At 39.6% G+C, this 20,843-nt stretch overlaps 2 protein-coding genes and 1 pseudogene across 2 annotated transcripts; 2 read left to right on the plus strand and 1 right to left on the minus strand.

Annotated features, from left to right (window-relative positions):
- Positions 1–982: 982 nt before the first annotated feature.
- LOC103703449 lies at positions 983–4,000 on the plus strand. Its single transcript, XM_008786299.4, has 2 exons — positions 983–3,609; positions 3,722–4,000. Exon 1 carries the CDS (start codon positions 1,779–1,781, stop codon positions 3,381–3,383), a length of 1,605 nt encoding a protein of 534 aa, XP_008784521.2. The 5' UTR covers positions 983–1,778; the 3' UTR covers positions 3,384–3,609; positions 3,722–4,000.
- A 3,237-nt stretch (positions 4,001–7,237) lies between these two features.
- On the minus strand, positions 7,238–8,849 carry LOC120110154 (annotated as a pseudogene).
- A 58-nt stretch (positions 8,850–8,907) lies between these two features.
- LOC103703448 (inner membrane protein PPF-1, chloroplastic) lies at positions 8,908–18,195 on the plus strand. Its single transcript, XM_008786298.4, has 11 exons — positions 8,908–9,632; positions 10,483–10,593; positions 11,004–11,078; positions 11,318–11,378; positions 12,170–12,243; positions 12,360–12,464; positions 14,176–14,283; positions 14,390–14,493; positions 16,323–16,472; positions 16,556–16,682; positions 17,662–18,195. The coding sequence occupies exons 1-11, from the start codon at positions 9,294–9,296 to the stop codon at positions 17,764–17,766; spliced, it is 1,359 nt and encodes a 452-aa protein (XP_008784520.2). The 5' UTR covers positions 8,908–9,293; the 3' UTR covers positions 17,767–18,195.
- The last annotated feature ends 2,648 nt before the right edge of the window (positions 18,196–20,843 follow it).

Genomic DNA, 20,843 nt, shown 5'->3' on the forward strand with positions numbered 1-20,843 from the left:
AACTGAAGGGTGATTTGCACATCTTCTTTCTCCCTCCTTTTGCATCAGTATACGTGATACGGGCCATCATGAGGAGCAGCTATATGACATCGTTTAGGATACACGAACATGCACAAAATCTTGCACATAATTATTAGATTTTTTATAAGCATGTGAGTATAGGTGGTGACCAGCAAAAATGATGGTTGCAAAGAAAATCCTACTGCGCCCATGCACCACATACGCGTTTGCAGCACCATACCCCAGATTCTGTCAGCCAAAGAGCAGATGGCCTTCCAATTTGAAAGTTTTAATATATCAGTCTTTTACGCAAATTCATCATTGGATGGTCTATTAGTTGCTTTGAAATCAATGTAGATGATGAATGATAACATCTAAAATACTTTGAGGTCTATATGGGGAGTGATTTAACAAGAATTCGTACGAATGAAGAGGAAAACAATACAATCCGTATGAAGAAATACAAAAAATATCCTCTCATTCAAGAGAATGAAGAGGGGCCTATGTGGTCAGCACGAAGAAATAAAAAAAATCTTTTTCATTTCAAGAGAGCAAAGAGGAGATTTCTTTGACGAGGCCATCTTCTTTACGATAGAAGGGAGACAATGTAAGAAAGATGGAGGCTGTGAGATGACGACTTCGACTCGTCGGATGTATGGATAGAGAAGAGTTCGGTCTTTCAACCATTAGATCATGCAAGGATCAATGCGAATTCTGTGCAACGGATGAATGAAAGAGTTTGCAGTGCTTTAAAATCATTGCAGGATGCAATCCGACGGTCAAATTGGCAAAAAGAAGATCACTCGTTCCTTTGCGGGAAGGATGCAATCGGAACTGCGGGTATATGCATCGCCAACGACAAATATACGCACGCTTAGAAAGAACAAAAGAAGGCTCAAATGGAAGAAAAGATGCCGTCACCGTCAGATAACGGCTGCCGCGGTCTCATCTGGTGCGGGCCGCTCCCATGGGCACGGTTTCTTAAACAGAGGCCGGTTACCGTTTCTTTCCTCTTGTCTCCCCAATTCCCGAGGTCACTCTTTCTGTTATCCTTGACGGAAAACCGGGGAAGGAGACGCCGAACGCCGTGGAAGCTTCGGGACTCCTCCTCCTCTCGGGGATTCGTACCCTCGCCGTCCCCTCCGCCCCCCAAAAGGTGATCACATCCGTTTTCTAGTTTTACGGTTAGGGTTTCCGTTTCTCTCCTCTCCACTCACCCCCCTTTCTTCTCTCCCTTTCGCCATCTCTCGGATCCGTCCGTGGTTAGATGTCTCTGATCTCTTTGATTCGGCCTTTTCCTCCCGTCTTGGGAGGATTTCGTGGGATTCTATAGCCAAGATCGATAAAGATCTTGCCTTCGTTGTTTTCTTTTTTTTTTCTCAAGTCCGATTCTCTGGATTCCGGGTTCTAGGTTTTGTTTTCTATTTCTTTGGAGTCGCTGATTCTACGGGGTTTCAAATCATAAAGGAAAACAATTTTCTTGGTTGAAAGTAGGGTTTTTGCTTTCTTGGGGGGGATTGACTAAGGGTTCTTTGAATTGAATTGATAGGGTTTTTGCTCTTTTTTTTTTTTTGGGGGGGGGGGGGGGGGGGGATTGACTATGGGTTCTTTGAATTGATTTGAATTGATAGGGGTTTGGTGGTCATGGAATGGATTTATGAGGATTTTTATTGGGATGCTGTTCCTGGATGTGTTGGAATTCTGAAGCCCGCCAGATAGATAGGGTGCAGAGGAGGAGGAGGAGGAGGAGGAGGAGGTGATAATTAAGAACAGCCGCGATGGAGGAGCCCCTCCTCACTACCTTGTCCATGGAGAACCTCCACCCCTCCACCCTCCTCTCCATGGACCCCAGTGGCGGTGCCCCTCAGCCGGCCGTCGCCTCCTCCGCCTCCACCTCCGTTCACGAGGACTGCGATCGGGAGCTCATGATCCAGCAGCGCCAGCAGATGGTTCTCCCGGGCCCGCCCGACATCAACCTCCCCCTCTCGGCTGAGCGCTCCCCTCCGCCGCAATCATGGAGCTCCGACCCCTGCGACATCCTCGACGTCGGCCTCGGCCCCCAGATCTACGACACAGAGGCCGTCCTCAGCCTCCCCAAGGCCGGTTGCAGCGCCACCGCGGTTGCCGCTGCGGCCGGCGCCAGGAAATGCGCCAAGAGAGGTGACAGCATCTGGGGCGCTTGGTTCTTCTTCAATTTCTACTTCAGGCCGGTGCTCTCTGAGAAATCCAAAGCCAAGATCATCCGGGATGCAAACGGTGTTTCGGGCTTCGACAAGTCCGACCTCCGGCTCGATGTGTTCATGGTCCAGCATGACATGGAGAACATGTACATGTGGGTCTTCAAGGAGCGGCCGGAGAATGCTCTTGGCAAGATGCAGCTGCGGAGCTTCATGAACGGGCACTCCCGCCTCGGGGAGCCCCAATTCCCTTTCAGCGTCGACAAGGGCTTTGTCCGTTCCCACCGGATGCAGCGCAAGCAGTACAGGGGCCTGTCAAACCCGCAGTGCGTGCATGGGATCGAGGTCGTAAGGTCACCTAATCTCTCAGTGGTCTCTGAGGCTGACCGCAAGAAGTGGACGGAGCTCACGGGTAGGGACCTCAGTTTCTCAATCCCTCTAGAGGCCAGCGATTTCGGGTCATGGAGGAATCTTCCCAACACTGACTTCGAGCTCGAGAGACCGCTTCCATCCTTGAAGAGCTCTCCGCATCCCCATCCAAGGAGGTTGCTTAATGGCTCGGGTCTGAATTTATCAACACACTCATCATTGAATCATTCTGGTGGGGATGTTATGGATGTCTCCAATATGTGCACTAAGCGTAGGAAGGACTTCTTCCCGCACGGGGCGGACGAGGATTGTTGCTTGCTGAATAATTCTTATCCAGACAGGTCCCAAGATATCGACATGCATCCAGTCGAACCAGTACCATGGCTAAATGAGTTTAGTGGTGTGATGAGGCATGCGTATGGACCCGTGACTGCAGCAAAGTCTATATATGAGGATGATGAGGGGTACCTGATAGTAGTTAGCTTGCCTTTCTCTGATCAACAGAGGGTGAAGGTCTCCTGGAGGAACAGTCTTACTCATGGGATAGTGAAGATATCATGTGTTAGCACTGCTCGTAATCTTTATATAAAGAGACATGATAGAACTTTCAAGCTGACTGACCCTTCTCCTGAGCACTGTCCACCAGGGGAGTTTGTAAGAGAAATACCTCTGGCAACACGCATTCCCGAAGATGCTAAATTAGAAGCATACTATGATGAATCTGGCACTGTGCTTGAGATAATGGTCCCTAAGCACCGCATTGAACCAGAAGAGCATGAAGTTCATGTCTGCATGCGCCCGCCTCATCTTGGGGCAAATGAACTTCTGTTGACTTGAAAAGGCGAGGATTTTTTGTGTGTATGGGTGGTTGCCATGGTCTGTTTCCATTGTTTTCTGACTTTGTACCATGAAAGGAAACCGTTGAAATGAAGGTGCACCCTTACCATGCACACTTCCTTTTGTAACCTGGCTTTGCTGACTGACTGCTTTGGTGCTCTATCATGTTTTGCTGTTGGGATCACATCAGAGCTACTCGCACACTTGAGGCTCGAAAAGGCAAATGGTAAGCTCTTAACGATACATTTATTGTCCTCTTTTATGCTTTTATTTTGACGTCGGGAATCAATATAAGCTTACATATTTTTCTTATGCCACTTTATCGGATCATCTTGTAGGAATAAGTTTCTTCATCTTTGCGCCATGGATATGCTGGCATTCGTCATGCCACTAAGTGTTAAACGGAACATGATGAGCCAAGATTTGTATATACATTCATATTTGGAAATGTAGTAAGAAAGTTTGTTTATGTGATGTTGGAATTTTTTGAAAGAATTATCTCCTTTTGTTTTGTTTATTTGGTGGAAACAAGATGGTAAATGTGCTGGGATTTTTTTGAAGGATTTCTCTCTCCTGATGGAACCAAATGATGAATATCACCTTGAATTTGATGCTTATTTTTTCTTGCATCTTGGATATTATGTAGGTGATCTGTGTATTATGCTATTTTGCAGAAGATTTATGAAAAAAATCAATGAAATCGATCAATAATACTCTTGTTTAGTCTTCAATGTGATTTTTGTGCTTGTTTAAAATTGTAGGTACTTGACCGTATGTGTATTTCATACCTTTTCTAATGATCATGGAGGATGGCTAGAATGATGGATTCTTAGCCAACTCAACTCAACCAAGCCTTAATCCTAAACTAGTTGAGGTCATCCATATGAATCCTTTTCCTTTTTCTGTTCATGTTCATAGGATGTGACTATAGTTTCGCATTATCCCGCCTCCTTTATCCGGGCTTGAGGCCGGCTATATACAAAATATAGGTGGAGTTAAAAATGATGGATTCTTACCCATTTTGTGGAATTATTTTACCTCATTCACGTCCATCTCTTATTTGCCAATGGATACTCCCAAAAAACATCCACTGTTCTGTGAGTGGATATTAATTGGATGACTGTGTGGTTCATTCTTTTCTCTTCTACATCATAACATACTCTTTGAATGACATAACATTCTGAGCATGTATTTGAAGGTATGCTCCGCTGTTACAAGGTACGTATTAAGGGGTTTACTTCAATTCTTTGCAGTTGAACTCATTTCTCCGGTACCGTGTTTGATATAGTTTATCTTTATCATTCTCCGACACTATTAATGCAGGTTTAGCATGTCTCCTGTTCTCTCATGACCATGGAATCGAAGACTTTAAGTTGGCTATCGAACACCAAGTATTAGGTCTCTGTACGCTTGCTGTCAGCGATAATATGAATTTTTGCTATTGCTCATTCCATTCTCCTGATATCATTTGCAGTTTGATACCATGACAAACTCAATATATCATGACATGAGGCTTTGCGTTGTGTTTCTAATGAAATGTTTGGTTTTGAAATATATCTTGAAACATGGTTATAATATAAGTATGCTTTCAAGTAGGTCAGAACATGGAAGCATTTTGGATAAGAATTAGTTGTGTGCCACGACAGCAGGTTTTAGCAAATAAATGAAAGAAAATTGGTCGGAAAATACAGAGAAGAGCATCTTTTGGTGTAAAATGGAACCCACTCTGCTCTATAAGTCAACATCAGTTTCGATTAATAATATTTTGCATATCATATCTCATCCCTCAAAATTTGGATTCTTATGATCTTATATTCACCAAACAGTTCCAGATATTGGGGGCTATTTAGTAGGTGATTGTATGCATTGTTTATGGATGCATTCGAACATGAATATCTTCCTGTTGAATGTGTGATTTAGTTGAGTTTTTTGTTGGTAAGAGTCATTCAGGTATTTGTAATTTCTTTGACCATCTGCATGCCTATGCACGTGCCTGTGTGTGAACTAGTTTGGGTTTTTGGGATCTGAACCGGAGGCTTCTGGTCACAATTGGGATCCACTTCTTTTCATGTTGAGGGGTAATAGTTTGGTGGTTGTAGGATTTGTTCTTGTTTTGGCATTTTTGCAAAGCTGGGAGGTGTCAAGTTTTATAGCTCATATTCAAATTTGAAGTTGAACCTTTCAGAGATTGGTTTGATTGATAGATTGAAGTTTTTGGTCAGGATTGAGGCAGGATTCTTGAACTTGATCTAGTGGAAGAGGAGCCTTTACTTAAGGGTACAAGTTGAGAAAAAAAAACTTAAATCATATGGAGAATGCTTTTGATTTGTGCTGATGGCCGTCATTTATAAATGTAGGGATGCCTAGGGGAAGGAGGAAAATTGCATTTATATTGACATAGATTTACACAGATGATATGCTTGGTGCTGGATTGTGGATTACCAATTGCAACTTTAAATTAATTGGAGCCAGTTGACAGTATGTATGCAGCACAGTTATGATAGACTTGAGGGACGAAGAGTCTGCCAACTTTTGTTTCAGGATACATAAATTCAGAGGGCTTGCTTCCTTTCTTATCCTTTTCTACTCGAAGTTTTGAAAAGTTATGAGATGGCTTGATGGAGTCTTAATGAAATTCTTTCAGGTGCTCTTCATGCTTGCAAACCCACTTGTATTGGTTATACTCCTGGATGAGCATTGGATTTTAAGAATTCTAGGTTGATCGATGTACTACTGGTGATTGCGTTGCAGAGAGAATTGGTGAAATGATTTCATCTGAGTGTTATGCTGAAATGCATGTGAGATTGTTTTGGAAAAAGGAAGCCACTGAGGTGGTAGCCCAGTGGAAGCGTGGCCTTACTTCCAACCAAGTGGTTTCGAGTTCGAAACGCATGGGCGTCGATTAAATTGTGGAGACCGGATGCTTCCTGCTCGGACACGAGGTCTGGAAGAGCGTATCGCTCTGCTGGTAGTCTCGGTGGTGCCAGGTGTGACGTACTTACACGTGGTATTTGTGCCGAAGTCCAGAGGAGTAATCGAGTCGGGCCCACGAGTGGGGAGGGTATGAGTAAAACTGGCCAGGGTGCCCAACAGACGGTCATTTCTGCCCGCATCGAACATTCTTCTGGTGGGATGGGAGCTCAGTGGGGGCTGCTACGCGGGGGTGGGCTTGTCCCTTTCCCCCTCCTTTTCTTTTTTTTAAAGCAAAAAAAAGGGACTTATGAAGGGGCTTGCTACTGTTCAAGGAGACAGATTTACGTTACTTGTTATCGACAATGTACAATGTTGGATGGATTGCTAGACAAACGATATATTTTTAGAGAAACATTATGTTTTTTTTTTTTCCGAATGTTGTCTGCGTCACTGAGTTTCTGAACTTTGTAATTTAGTCCAGATTTCCAGCAAGGCAATGAAAATTTCTGGTAGGTTTGCAGAGGAGGTCAGTCTATAACATGTTGATTATATGATCATGTCTTACTTTTACAAAGTCTTGAATCTTGATACGAAACTTGTGCATATCTTGGCATTTTTCAAATAACATCTCACTTTAAATGGTTTCTTAGGTACACCATTTGGCTGACCATGATGATAATTGGGAGGCAAAAGTTGTTTGAAGAATGTGTTTTTTGTCAAGTGATCATGATTGATGTTCTTTTCTCTAACTTTTTCAAAACATTCATCAGCATGCTATAAATGTTGGAAGATTACAAATCTTGGATCTGGGATTTTGATTATAGTATAATTTGATCTTAGTGGAATTGTAAGGACTGCTGCCTTTTATGGCTGAGGATTATGCTTATTAACGTTGCCATACCCCGCACCTTGCTAAATCTTTGCAATGACGGGGTTGCAGAGGCTCTTGAGCTCCTTCATCAGCTTCGGCAAGCTGGTTGCCGTCCAGCCACTGGATAGTCTTCTCGATTGCATCCTCAAATCTTCTTTTTGTCAGCTGGAGGCAGCTTGGAAGCAATCTCGTCATCCTCGATCGTGTTCCTCATAGTGCGCACTTTGCATCGATCTTCTTCCTGTGCTCCTCATCCTCTGCCTTGTACTTCTCCCGTGATCGGTGAGGCCAGCAATGGCTCCAGCATCCTCGGTGGCCTGGCGCTGGGAGTCATTGAAGTAAGCAGGGACCGTGACAACAGCATTTTTGAATCTTGTCAGTGGTGCCGAGATAGGCCTCAGCAATCTCCTTCATCTTGGTGAGCACCATGGAGGAGATCTCCTCGGGGACGAAGTGCTTCTCCTCGCCCTTGTACTGGACCACGATCATGGGCTTGTCGCCGGGGACGGCGATGACCTTGAACGGCCATTGTTTCATGTCAGCCTCGACAGAGGGATCGCTGAATCGCCTACCAATCAAACGTTTGGCATCTGCAGTGTGAATCGCACCAAATCGGCCATCATTGTGAGTACTCTACTCTGTTTTCCCTCGTTACTCACGGTTTGAAGAAAGGCTAGATAAAGAAATTGCAAAATTTAGAGGAAATTACGCATAAAGAGATTTATCGGTTAGCAAGAGTACATTTTAAAGGTTATAATCAGGTGAATTTCCCATATGGATCTAAACATAAAAAAATAAGAAAGCTTAAATAATTTAGAACAGGGTTGAGGTTAAGCGAAAAGGTTCCAAATTTATAAATAAAAAGTTGTAAATTCTGGATAGTTTCGTACAAAGCCCATGGCTTGTACCAAATCATAAGAACATAATATTATTTCTGAAGACCATATAAGAAAGAAAAAAAAAAAAAAATCATATAATGGATTAATTATACCAATTTTTTTAGAGTTTTTTTTTTCCTGAACTTCAAGTTAGTGCAACCAAATTAATTTTAAAATATTTCAATGCAAACTCTGGTTCTGAATTCCGTTTGATTACTGCTGTGAAGATGGTCATGTGCTCCAAAGGACTGATGCGGACAAACTTTTATGAAGTGAAACTAAGAGATGAGCATATTTCCAAGTTCACATTTTATAGTCGAAGCAGATATAAACTTTATAATTATGAAATGTTTAGATATGTCGTTATCCATTGCTGCAATGAATATCAAGTAATACCAAGACCCATAGTATATTAGTATTGTTTGAAGATGGCAATATTTTTAAAGAAAGAAAAGCATTAGTAAGTTTAAGTTCATTCACTTCATTGGTTGGTTTGATCTTTTATTTCTCCCCTCCTAAGTCCTAACTCAGCTAACAATCTTAAATTTGGCTAGTCTAATAAGAGTATTGTTTTTTTCTTTTGATAAGACAATAAATTATATACGTCTGATATAAATACATTGGATAAAATTAAAAAATAAAATATTATAAAGCATGATCAAAATAGCTGATAATTCGACCTATACATTTTTTTTAAAAAAATACTGTACCATATAAGAGGCAAATCAGCTTATATATATATATTTTTTTTATGTCATAATTTTCTAAGTTCTTCTGCCTGGTGAGAGTATTGTTGAAGCTCCTCTGAGGTTGCAAGTATTGCACCGGCCATCCAATTATGTGGTGCAAGTGCATCGGTATAACAAGTCAATCACGCAACATAAATCGCTGGTACTTTGCGGCACTCAAACCTTGTGGAATCAGCCTAAATCCGACATCTATAGTGAACTGACACGCAAGAACAAAAATTAATTAAAACGAGTACCTTAACAAGTCCACTTCGCCGACGGCCTTCCACCAATAAGGCAATAATGGAATACCCGAAACTTATAGCGGATTCGTGCACGGAAAGCGTACTCGCCCGGTATCAGAAAAAATAAAAATAAAAAACAACGGATAACGGCTGAACAAATCCCACTGCCGCCACTCCCTCCCTCTTCCCCTCTCCCTCTCCATAACGCCCCTCCCTCATCCCTTCCCCACCCCATATGAAACCCTAACACCTCCAATCCACCAAAACCTTAATCCATGGCGAAATCCCTAATCTCCTCCCCCTCCTCCTTCTTCGCTTCCCCACTCCCTCCCCTCCCCCGCCAAGGCCGTCCCGGCCTCCCCCTCTACCGCCCTCGGCGGGTGGACACCAGGGTCAGGCTCAGCTTCCACGAGATTCCTCCTCCCCATGGCCTCGATTCCTTCGTCGATGTCTCTGGAATTGTTTCCAGAGTGGAGGGTCTCCTGTACACGCTCGCCGATGCTGCCGTGGCTGCTGATCCTTCTTCCACCGGTGCTGCTGCTGCTACCACTCCGGCTCAGAAGAACGGGGGATGGTTCGGGTTCATCTCGGAAGCCATGGAAGTAGTTCTTAAGGTATCCGGTTCTCTTTTCTCTAGGAAATTCTGAGATTTCTTGCAACATCTGTTGCTTTCGAGACTTCTGATTTTGCTGGAAAGAAAGAATTGTACTCTGTTTTTCAATATACTCTTCTGCTGTCTAAGCGTAGCTTCTACCATATTATAGCTCTCCCGTGGGTAGCATGGGACGTTGAATTATCAATTGTTTTCGGTGTTTTAAGTTGGTGTCCGAGAGGATGAACTTTGGACAGTTATACACGTAACATAAGCACCATTCCTACCGGACGTCTTGGCTCTCTTAGTCACTAAGGAGAGTAATGGCTTTTATATGATATCCTGATTATTTTTTATATTTGTTCATTAATTCACTTGAATTTTATACCTATGTGCATTTGTCTGTGATTCTATCTTAGATTTGGTAAGGATTCATTAGTGTGGCTGTTTATTATGAACTGTCACAAGTGTGTTCACATCGTTTAGGATTTCCATTAGTATGCATGTAACAATAATTGGTGCTCATATATGGAACATGGTCGCCATATCTGGCCATGCATTTGATTATGTTTGTACCAACTATGTAATCTTATAGGATATTACATTTATTGACTACATAAAAGCTTCCCAGGCATGAAGGTTTGCCATTGTCACGTCCTAAACATGCTCGTAATTGCTCATATTGCAGTGGAAGGTTTGACCTACAAATGCATGCCATTCTCTCTGGCTCTTTCATTGAAGCATCATGTTAACAATGCTAATGTTAAATCAAATTAGTGGTTCATCAGAGAGCGGTGAAGATATATGCAGGATATGTTGATATGCAGAATAAAAATAAAAGGATAACACCATATACTTATTGCTGGTTTCAGGTGCTAAAAGATGGCCTTACAGCTGTACACGTACCATATGCTTATGGTTTTGCTATCATCTTGCTCACAATTATTGTTAAGGTGGCAACATTGCCGTTGACAAAGAAACAGGTGAATAATCATTACTGCTGTACTCATGTTAATTGGAATGGATATTAATTGCTTCTTTGTTAGTGTCTACATATTCTATCTGTTCCTCCATTAACAAGGGAGGATCCTAAGTGCATGTGGTGACCTCCTCGATGTACTAGCTTTGCTGGTTTTGCAATACTTGTTCAAGCTAAAACATGATAAAAGGACCTTTGATACGATGTGTACCACTTACTACCCCCCAAAGATATGATGTGTATCACTTGCACGGGTCAACCCTATTATGGTTTCATTTTCTAATTTACCTACATATACTTTTATGTTCACCCTTACAAACTTGTTTGTTATGACATCCTACTTTGCAAACTGTAACAGATTATTATCATGCAAATAACTACTATCACGACTTTTTTTCTTTTTTAATTCTGCAGGTTGAATCAAGTATAGCAATGCAAAATTTACAGCCGAAGATCAAAGCAATTCAAGAGAGATATGCAGGCAATCAGGTTTTCTCTACATTCTTAACAAATTTAGTTAGTTATTTAAAACAAATAAAATAAAAGGCATAAGTTTACAGTATCTTATGGTAACTAACATTAATCTGTTTTTCCACATTTTAGGGTAAATCTTGTTCTTAGTTATTCTACCACATCCTTTGATTCATATGCAATTATATTTGCTGCCAATTTATTTCGTTTTTTGAACAAAGATTTGTATCTTATGGTTGCTCTTCTGTGTTCGTTAGGAAAGAATACAACTGGAGACAGCCCGTTTGTATAGGCAAGCTGGGGTGAATCCATTAGCAGGTTTGTGTATATTTATCTATTTTCCTGTTGGATTTCACTCTTCAGATAACATTATGCTGTCTAGATTCAGTAGTCCATTTGGTATCCGGAAACTTTCTGACATTGCTGGTGTGGACCAACTTATATAGCACTCTAAAGTATCAGTGAAATAACCTATGAAATGTTCTTTGTTGGGATGACTACTTACATATAGATAATATGGTATGAATTGGTATTCTGGGAACTTTTGGATAAAGAATAACATCTGCTCTTTAAATTTCTTGCACAAGCACTTTGAAACCCCTCAATCATGTCTCTCGTATCATTGACAATGAAAGAAATGCATGTACAAAGGTAAGGATGAAGAAAAAAGCCTTTTGAGCTAAACAAATGGAACCAGTTTGTGAGGCAAGTAAAAATTGCCATATTGTTAAGTGAAAAAGCATCTAATTGCAGACATGAAGGTGCAAAGCAATTTTCTTATATATGCTGCAAATGATCCACATAGGTCAAAATACTATTATGCTTCTGTAACTTCCAACTAATTCTAGCACAAATCCAGTCCTTGCTTGCTAGAATCAAATTTTACCTTCTATTACCTACAACCTTGTGATGGTCGTCACAAGTATTTCCTTCAATAATTCATATATTTTATGTCAGATTTTTTTTCTTCTAAGTATTATCCTTTTCATTTCAAAGTGCAGCATTACTTTGTTTGGCATATTCTTCAGCTTCTACAATGTTGTATCATGACTCTCTATTCATTGAAAATTTAGCCTTTTCCCTGTCCATCTGTCTCTGTATTTCAACAGGATGTTTCCCTACTTTGGCTACCATACCTGTGTGGATTGGTCTTTATCAAGCTCTCTCAAATGTAGCAAATGAGGTAAATCATAGTTCTTTTCTGCATATTACTTTATTAGCAGTTTTTTTTTCTTTCAAAAATATAACTTGCTTGCTGACTTCCCTGTTTGCTGACTTGAGCACCTCTTGTAACTGAAGGGTTTTCTGACAGAAGGATTTTTCTGGATTCCTTCTTTGGGGGGCCCAACTACAATTGCTGCTCGACAAAATGGATCTGGCATTTCCTGGCTCATACCTTTTGTGGTAACTGAATTATCTTTGGTCTTTCGATGAATGAGTCCCATGTATGCATATATTTGTCTTGATAAATATCTTGAATTTTTTTGTGATTTTATCATTATTATATGCTTCTTCTTGGCGTTTCATAATTATGCAAGATAATAATTAATTTCATTCTACAACAAAGTTTTCTTTGCCATTGCGAAAAGAACTTCAAACTTCCTGCTATGTATGTTACATTAGCAAGTGCTAGTTCTCAGGCTGTATTTGTTCAAGGAGCAATATTTGCAATGTTGGGTTTGCATTTGATTGGGGAATATCTGTTCAAGCATGCCTAGAGTCTGTCACAGTTGATGATCGTTTTACTATAAAGTTCTTTCATGAAACACTGGGAAGATCATAAAACTCATCCCTTGGGGTGTCAGATTTCTGCAGAGCATTAAACTATTTCTCAACTCTATAAGAATATTGCCACAAAGTTTAGTCCTTGGTATGTGACAGCTGAATATCAGGGGCTAAGGCCTTATATATACATTCCTTATTTTTCCAATTAATTACTGAACACTTTTTTTGACACACATATGTTTTTGTATTTACCTTTAATATATTGTGGCATATTGTAACTGGTCCAGGATATACTCAGTGCAATATATACTGGAATAGATGTATGTAGAGTTAAATGAGAACTACTGAATGTATAGAGCAATCAAAATTCCTTTGAGGTCGGTATTTTCAGTGGCAGACCAATACATGGAGATTCATGCAAGAATATGCACATCATAAGAGGATAACAAACATGGGAAACATACTCTCTGCTCTCCCTTCCTTTGGTTTTGTGTGCTAGGCATGGCCCTAATTCCTATCATGTCTTTCTTATCATATCTCTCACCTTGGTAGCGAACTGGATCTTGGACTAATGGAAAGTTCAAAATTCTTTATTTTTCTCATTTCAGATGAGACATGGCGCAAGGATAACTATCGATTGTTATTTACTCATCCTTCATGTGCCTCTACTGTGTTGACTGTTGAGCTTGGTTGCTTATCATTGTTGTCATGCTGTATGATTTCTAGATAGGGTCTCATGCAAATCCAACTGGTACCCCTTGCTTAGATTAAGGCACTTATTAAGAACAAATGGGTGTTTTATGTTTGACATGGTCTCAGCTGAAACATATGGCCATGATTGTTTTACCTCCGGCCCTGTGCTATGATCAAACAATATAATATATAGCACACATTGATCTCGATGCACATCATTATTTGTTGGCAAGTGTTCCAAGACATCTTGCAAGCATTCCAACATATGAAGGTTATTCTTTCTGCTAGGAAAAACATGGTAGCATATTCAAAAATGCATATGCATTATGAAGAAAAGATCTGTAGCACACTTTGAAGTTTGAACTCACTTTGAACTTGATTCTTTCCCTTGTAAAGCTTAGTGCATCAATGACTTCTTAGCATTTATAAAGCATCTTAGCACTCATAAATACAATATCTCCAACTATCTCTAACATCCTATCTCTTGTATTCTCCTCACTAATTTTTCTGCTTGAACATTAAGAAGAGAATGTAATAAGCTTTAGTAAAATTCACAAAGTATGCTATTTTGACATCATTAAATGAAAGTGATTGATTTATCTGTGGTAGAACTGTGAGAGTACTGAAGACCCAGTGCACTGGAGGAATATTATAACTGGTACATGCCATTGGTGATTGTTACATGTACCTTGTGCAGGATGGACATCCGCCTTTGGGCTGGTCAGACACAGTGGCTTACCTTGTTCTACCTGTGCTTCTTGTTGTTTCTCAGTATGTCTCCATGGAGATCATGAAACCCCCTCAGGTAAATAATTATTTTTTGAAGTCTGCTGCATTCTCCTCTTAAATTTCTTTTTTGGTGAATGCTTCAAGCATGTGAACTTGATTGGTTCTATGATTTCAAATGGCAGACTGATGATCCAGCTTCAAAAAACTCACTTCTCATTTTCAAATTCCTTCCTGTTATGATCGGCTACTTTGCTTTATCAGTTCCATCAGGATTGTCAATTTATTGGTAGGTAATTTAGTATAGTATGCTATTAATTGCAGAAGTATAGTTTTGGTAGCATTTGACATGACATAAATGCCGCTCATCTGTATAATGGACTTTGGGGTGACAATGTTCTATTATCATATGCATTTGAAGCAATATTATCAGATGTGACAAAGGCTGTTGAGCTGTATATTTTATTTGTATTACAGTTGTATGTTGTGATTTCTTACACATTGCAGCAGTCAGATTATTCTTGTACTGGTGTAAGGCCATTCCAGACTACAAGAATGCTTGTGCATGCATGCACATACGCACACGCGCACAGAGACACACACACACAGAGAGAGAGAGAGAGAGAGAGAGAGAGAGAGAGAGAGAGAGAGAGAGAGAGACTTTTGAAATGATAACGTCCACTTGTTAATTTGATCTGCATCCGTATCAGAAAACATGACACAAGCTATGAGCTGCATATCAATTCCTTATGCACTGGAGCAGTCGAGTTATTCTTCTATTGGCTTAAGGAAATTTCACACACATGGAGACCTGTTAGTTCAAAATGCATGATGGATCATGTAAAATAAGAGTTCATCCAGTTTGTTGTGATCTGCAATGTGTAAAATGTCTATAAACCAAGAATAAGATGTTTTAGTGGTTTTACCTGTACCTCAGGTGGAAGCCAAATTGGCAATGCCTTTGGTGTTGGGGCACACACTATGGAAATACAGAATCCAATACAAATCATGACCTGCACATCTTAAAAACAGATATAGATCAAGATTAACTGTTTTGTTTCTTATAATCTGTAAGCAAGTTAAATCATGTTTTATTGCTAAAACTATTGATTTGGTGACCATTCAGTACATAGGAATGGAACTTTCAGAGTCATTTTATTTTTTGTTTATAGGCAGGTTGAATGTTGCAAATCAAGACCACTGATTTGAATTCTCAGTTTGGATGTGACCTTATGTGTATGTCAATTGATATAATTTGGGATGCAACCCTTCCCATATGTTTTTACCTTGACTCTCTTTATATCAAAACTGCAGACACGTATGCATCTAAAATTTGGTGCTATGTTTGAGCAATTGCACCAACGAGTCTAGCTCATCTGAGAAATTTTCGACATCGGTAAGGATGGCATATTTAATGAACTAGCAAAATGCATCCAAGTGATCATTTTTTTTTTTTTGATAACTTGACACATCTGCGAAGAAAAGAAAACTTCCAAACCATTTGAATTTTGGCTTTTATGCATTTAATATTTTATCTCTCTCAATTTGGATGTCATTTAGTTTGCAGTTTGCATTACTAGGAATTGGGTTCTAATCCGGCTCTGCTGAAATTTCCTTTTCCAGTTGTGCCTCAATAATGCTTTTATTGTTTCCTACTAACTGTTCTGTGTTTGAAGTGGAATAGTATATAAAATAGTGCCAAACAATAGCATGCTTATTCATGTTAAATGATCCTTGGGAGGCAGTTCTTAGTAAGTATGATGTAACCGTCAAATGACAAGCTAGCTAGGTACAGTCCAGGTGCATTATTGCCACAAAATCATGCAGAACTTTATAAATGATAAATCATATGATATCTTCTTTATACTTGAGAGATGCATTCAGTACAATGTAATTTTCAACAGATTAATATTTGCCTAGTTATGTTGCATGAGGGTAGCTACAATACATTCTGTCATGTATGCATATTCATAGAAGCATCTGTAGTCTATGGTGCTGCTAACCTTAGTATATATTTGTTGGGTGCTTTTGTTCTGTGATCAATTTTAATAAATCTTGAAATCTAGTTTGCTACGCCAATGAGGCCATAACTGTGAGTTAACTCTGTGTTTTGGTTAGGTTTACAAACAATATCCTCAGCACCGCCCAACAATTATGGTTACGAAAATTAGGTGGTGCCAAGCCTGCTGTTGCGGAGGATGGAGGTGGAATCATTAGTGCTGGACGAGCAAAACGTTCTAGTTCTCAGCCAGCACGGATGGGTGAAAGGTGTTATCAGCTTCCTACAATTTTGTTAGTCTTTCCTTCCTAGTTAGATTCTGACTCCTTACCGTTGAGCATACTGAAAACAGGTTTAAACAACTAAAAGAGCAAGAAGATAGGAAAAAACTTAACAAAGCATTGCCAGCCGAGGAGGTGCAGGTTCTGGCGTCTACATCAGATTCTGGTGATATTTCAGATGGACAGTCTAAGGATGAGGTGTGTTGATGTATCTAACGTTTCATTTGTCCGTTTCTGCTAGGCCTTAGATAACTTTACGTTTTTTACACCTCACAACTTATGAAGTTCTAATGTTGGTTATTAATCAATATTAAACATCAGGATGGCCATATGGGTTTTCCAAATCATGCAATAATAGGGTTGTGATTTTTATTCCCTATCTGCAATGAATTCTTAGTGTAGCCGATTATATAGAATGCAGTGGATTTATGTGATGGGCATGTGAGATTTAACAAGGAGAGAGACAAAATGTTAGATAGTGATCATATAATGGAAAGGAATTTGGTAGAAAATATAGTATCTAGGAATAGTTACAAAAAATAAGTTTTCTAATTCAGAAAGTTCTCAGTAATTCGTCTGGTTCATCACATTGTACATTGACAAATAGATGGTCATTTAAACATATATGAAAGATAACTTATCTTGAAGGACTTGAACTCCAGTTTTTATGAAACAGGAATGTTATTTAACTTCTTTGTACCCAAAATTGCCTTATGTGATGTGCCGATAATGCTTGAGCCATTGATAGAAACTAGTTGGCCTTTTAAAACACTTTCTACACTGAACTAAAATTTGATACTGTAAGCTACTTTTTCTTTTGGTACAGGATATTGTAAGTTTCATAAATAGTAAATAAATGTTCTGAAATCCTTGTGTTATTCCTGCTGAACCTCAAAAATTCATAACATTACGTTTTCCTGATCAAAAGTTTGGACGATCATGTGTTTGCTTCTGAATATGATTGAGTTATTGACATCTAATTGTGCTTCTGTTACGTGTCCCGTAACTGTTGCCACAGAACTTGAATTTCTGATGGCTATTTGCTGTACTTTTATTGTTGCCATATACTTTGCTTGGTAGAACTCTTGAGATATGTCTATTTTGCTTTAGTAAAATGGTAAGCCTTCGAAACATAATACTGTGTCAACTTCTCTAACACATGCCGCACTCATGGCAGGTGGAAGACCTAGAAGAAGCATATTCTTCTCCTGGCAAACAAATTCCAGATTATACCAGGCGAAGGAAGGGTAAAAGATCAAAACGGAAGCGCGCAGTGCAGTAGTTTGGAAGATCACATATGAATCTTTTACAACACCTGGTGAGTGATTTCATCTCATGCAGCTGCACCGTCATGCATGCACATGGCCATTTTTATTTTGGGCTTCTTTATAAAGCAAGTTTTCAAGTGCAAAAATATTGTCAGTAGAGCAGCAAAATGGGGCAGAGGAAAATTTCTTAGCCATTCCATGACATAATGTTGGTCTGTAAAAGTTATCATATATTCCACTGTTTTTTTTTGGTATTAATCTACTCTACTGTTCAGATCCACGTCTAAGTATATACAATTAGAGATGGATTGCATGTTACCACCTGAGGATATCAAATTGTAACAATATTATGGTGGCATTGTATCATTTAAAGGCTCATTGTTATCCAAATTGAGGTCTGAATTTGAAAAGAAAGGTGTCCTCTCACCTTTTGGCTTCTTTAGCATCCTCGTCGCCCTCAGTTGTCACCACCTGATTTGCTCTGGACTTTGAGTGAATATTTGACTTTGATAAGAGACCAAGAACATCAATGGCATGGGGTCCAGGAATTATGATATGACCTGGTACCTTCTTATAATATTGCAATTTGTGAAGTTATGATAAAAATGCTGCAGTTTTCATCATCATTATATGTCCATATAATATCAGGCTCATAGATTTGGTCATACAAAACTCTCAATCCATCTTGTTGGTTACACTGGGCTGATGCTGAAGGTACTGTGCTGCACGGTTAATCATCTTATTTGTGAAATTAGTGCTGCGTTATGTTGAGACATAAATTAACCTTTCTTTGAAGGTTGAAGTGGATGAAACCCATCATCTCTATTATACGATTGTGCAACCGGGGGAAGCCTGTAAGCACTTGCATAGAGTTTAATGTCTTAATATTTTGATTCGGCTTGTATTGAAGCCCATGACTATTGGTACACCGAAATTTTGTACCCCAAGATTTGTGATGTTTGTGCTCTAGTTTGGCCAAAATCCGGCCTAACTAGGATTGGATGGACTATTTGAAATGGTAAGCGATGATTGGGTCTGCTTGGATTGGAAGGCTGTCGTAGAGCAGAGAATCCGACCTGCAAATAGAAAGAAGAAACATTGAAGGTTGCTCGACCTGATTTAGTCGGGCATCTTCGATGTCCAAGAAAGGCCGAGCTTTGATGAAACGATGAAGATCAGTATGTGCAAGCTAAGGAGAGTACGATAGGAGAGAAAAAACATACCTAAAAATTTTCCAGATCTTGTGTATATAGAAGTGTGGGGATAATAGAGCTGATATCCATAAAGAAGAGGTACCGTGCGGGACGAGCTGTAATTGATCTGCAACGTGTCTTAGAATTGTGTGGGTCTGTAACTGTCCTCCTTAATGAACTTTAACTGCTCTCAATGAGTCTCGATTCATGAACTCGTGGCACTCAATTATTGGTCGATTGGTGGGACATGCTGTACTCTATTATTAGTCGGCCGTTCAGGTTGGTAATGGTTGTACGTCCAAGCCAGACCACATCATTCTCTCTTGTTTGTTTGTGATGCTCTTTTCTGCTTTCTTTTTCCTACCTCTGCCTTAGCGGTAGATTTTTCGAACCCAGGTGACTTATTAAATTTTTGATGGGATTGATCTCTAGAGTGATATCTGCTCTTACTTATTTTCAAACCTCTATATTTCAATTTTTTTAAGTACTTGTCCTACGAATATTTTCGGTATTCTTTTTATTTATGTTTTTAATCCAACTCCAGTTATCCAATACTTCCCCTGTATAAAAGTCTGATGCGAGGTTACTGGACCTAAAACCCTGCGAAGGAGTCACCGTATCTGCTACAATATCTTCCGCTTCTTCAGGTTAGAACCGAAAACCGGGAAATTTAGATGACCGGACGGAGTTAGGGGTCGAGCCGGTTTGGCTGGTTTAGAAGCTTAAGCCCATGAGCACGATCCGCGCTGAGCCGGACCGAACGCCCAACGGATGGTCATCCGAACATGGAATTTCTTGCAACGGCCGGCAAGTTCTAGCGGTCCCCAAAGCCGAAAGCAGGACCAGAATTCCATGGTCGGAGGCCGACCCTTCTTTGAGATCATGATTCGATGCGAAGACTCCTTTGATGTCACGCCATATTTATTAAAATATTTATTGACTCTTTTTTAATACCCCCTAACAACTTTGAGATTAAACATAAAGTTCTACCAATTTTAAACACATTGTTGGGTTATTGGACAAACTTCACCATCTGTGTGAAATGCCCTCTGGACCAAATTACTTGGACGTACTCAAAAGGTCAATTGCAACTCTCAACTTAATTTCCCACTCAATCAATCCATAGTAATACTTGAATGCTTGTGCAACTTAAGATTGGAGTGTAAAATTCAACTTTTTGAAGAATCAGCATGTTTCATGAACCCGAATTTGGTTCCGAATCAGCTGAACTATAGCATAGAAGACTTTTAAGGATGGCTAACTAGAGTTTAAACTGATTTACGGTGGATTTGGGGATTTCAGTTCATGACTCGACAACATATTTGTGCTACGAGCAAGTCTAATGATGATTTTTTGAAAGTAAAGCTAGGGTTGGCAATGATAGTTGATATTTTACGACTATCTAATTCATATCAATAAAAAAAAATTGAAATTGCTCATGGTTGGTAATATTGATTAGAATAATATGGATATGCTCATAAAATACCTATTCAAAATATATGAAAACAACATCTTCTTGCAAAAAAAATGGTTAATTGCTTATGTTTCTACTAGTAGAAACAATTGGCTATACCTAATCCTCTACATTGCTCATAAAAAATAAAAATCAATTAAAAAACAATTAACCAAATAAAGTGTTCCTCGAAAACTATCCATATAGTTTGTACCTAATAAGTTTAGTGCTATGAAGATATGTGCATGAGGGTAAGCATAGCTAGTTGCAGTTCCAATTTGATTAAAATTTTCTGTTATCTTTGAAGTTAACAAATCAATTACTATTTTATCAAATAATGCACGTTGTTTTCTCCAACATAAAGGTAAGGTCCTAATTGAAAAGAGCCCTGACAATGCGAGTTGAGAAGTTGGCAATAAAATACCAGATAGTGATTTGCTATATA

Source organism: Phoenix dactylifera, chromosome 3, assembly GCF_009389715.1.
Source record: "Phoenix dactylifera cultivar Barhee BC4 chromosome 3, palm_55x_up_171113_PBpolish2nd_filt_p, whole genome shotgun sequence".
Taxonomy (NCBI): domain Eukaryota; kingdom Viridiplantae; phylum Streptophyta; class Magnoliopsida; order Arecales; family Arecaceae; genus Phoenix; species Phoenix dactylifera.

What these genes read in the sequence shown, in the direction of transcription:
- LOC103703449 (XM_008786299.4), top strand. Translation starts at nt 1,779, where the DNA reads ATGGAGGAGCCCCTCCTCACTACCTTGTCCATGGAGAACCTCCACCCC.
- LOC103703448 (XM_008786298.4), top strand. Translation starts at nt 9,294, where the DNA reads ATGGCGAAATCCCTAATCTCCTCCCCCTCCTCCTTCTTCGCTTCCCCA. An exon ending in TCTCAAATGTAGCAAATGAG is followed by an intron (nt 12,244 to 12,359) that starts GTAAATCATAGT and finishes TTGTAACTGAAG; the next exon opens with GGTTTTCTGACAGAAGGATT. An exon ending in ATGGACAGTCTAAGGATGAG is followed by an intron (nt 16,683 to 17,661) that starts GTGTGTTGATGT and finishes CACTCATGGCAG; the next exon opens with GTGGAAGACCTAGAAGAAGC.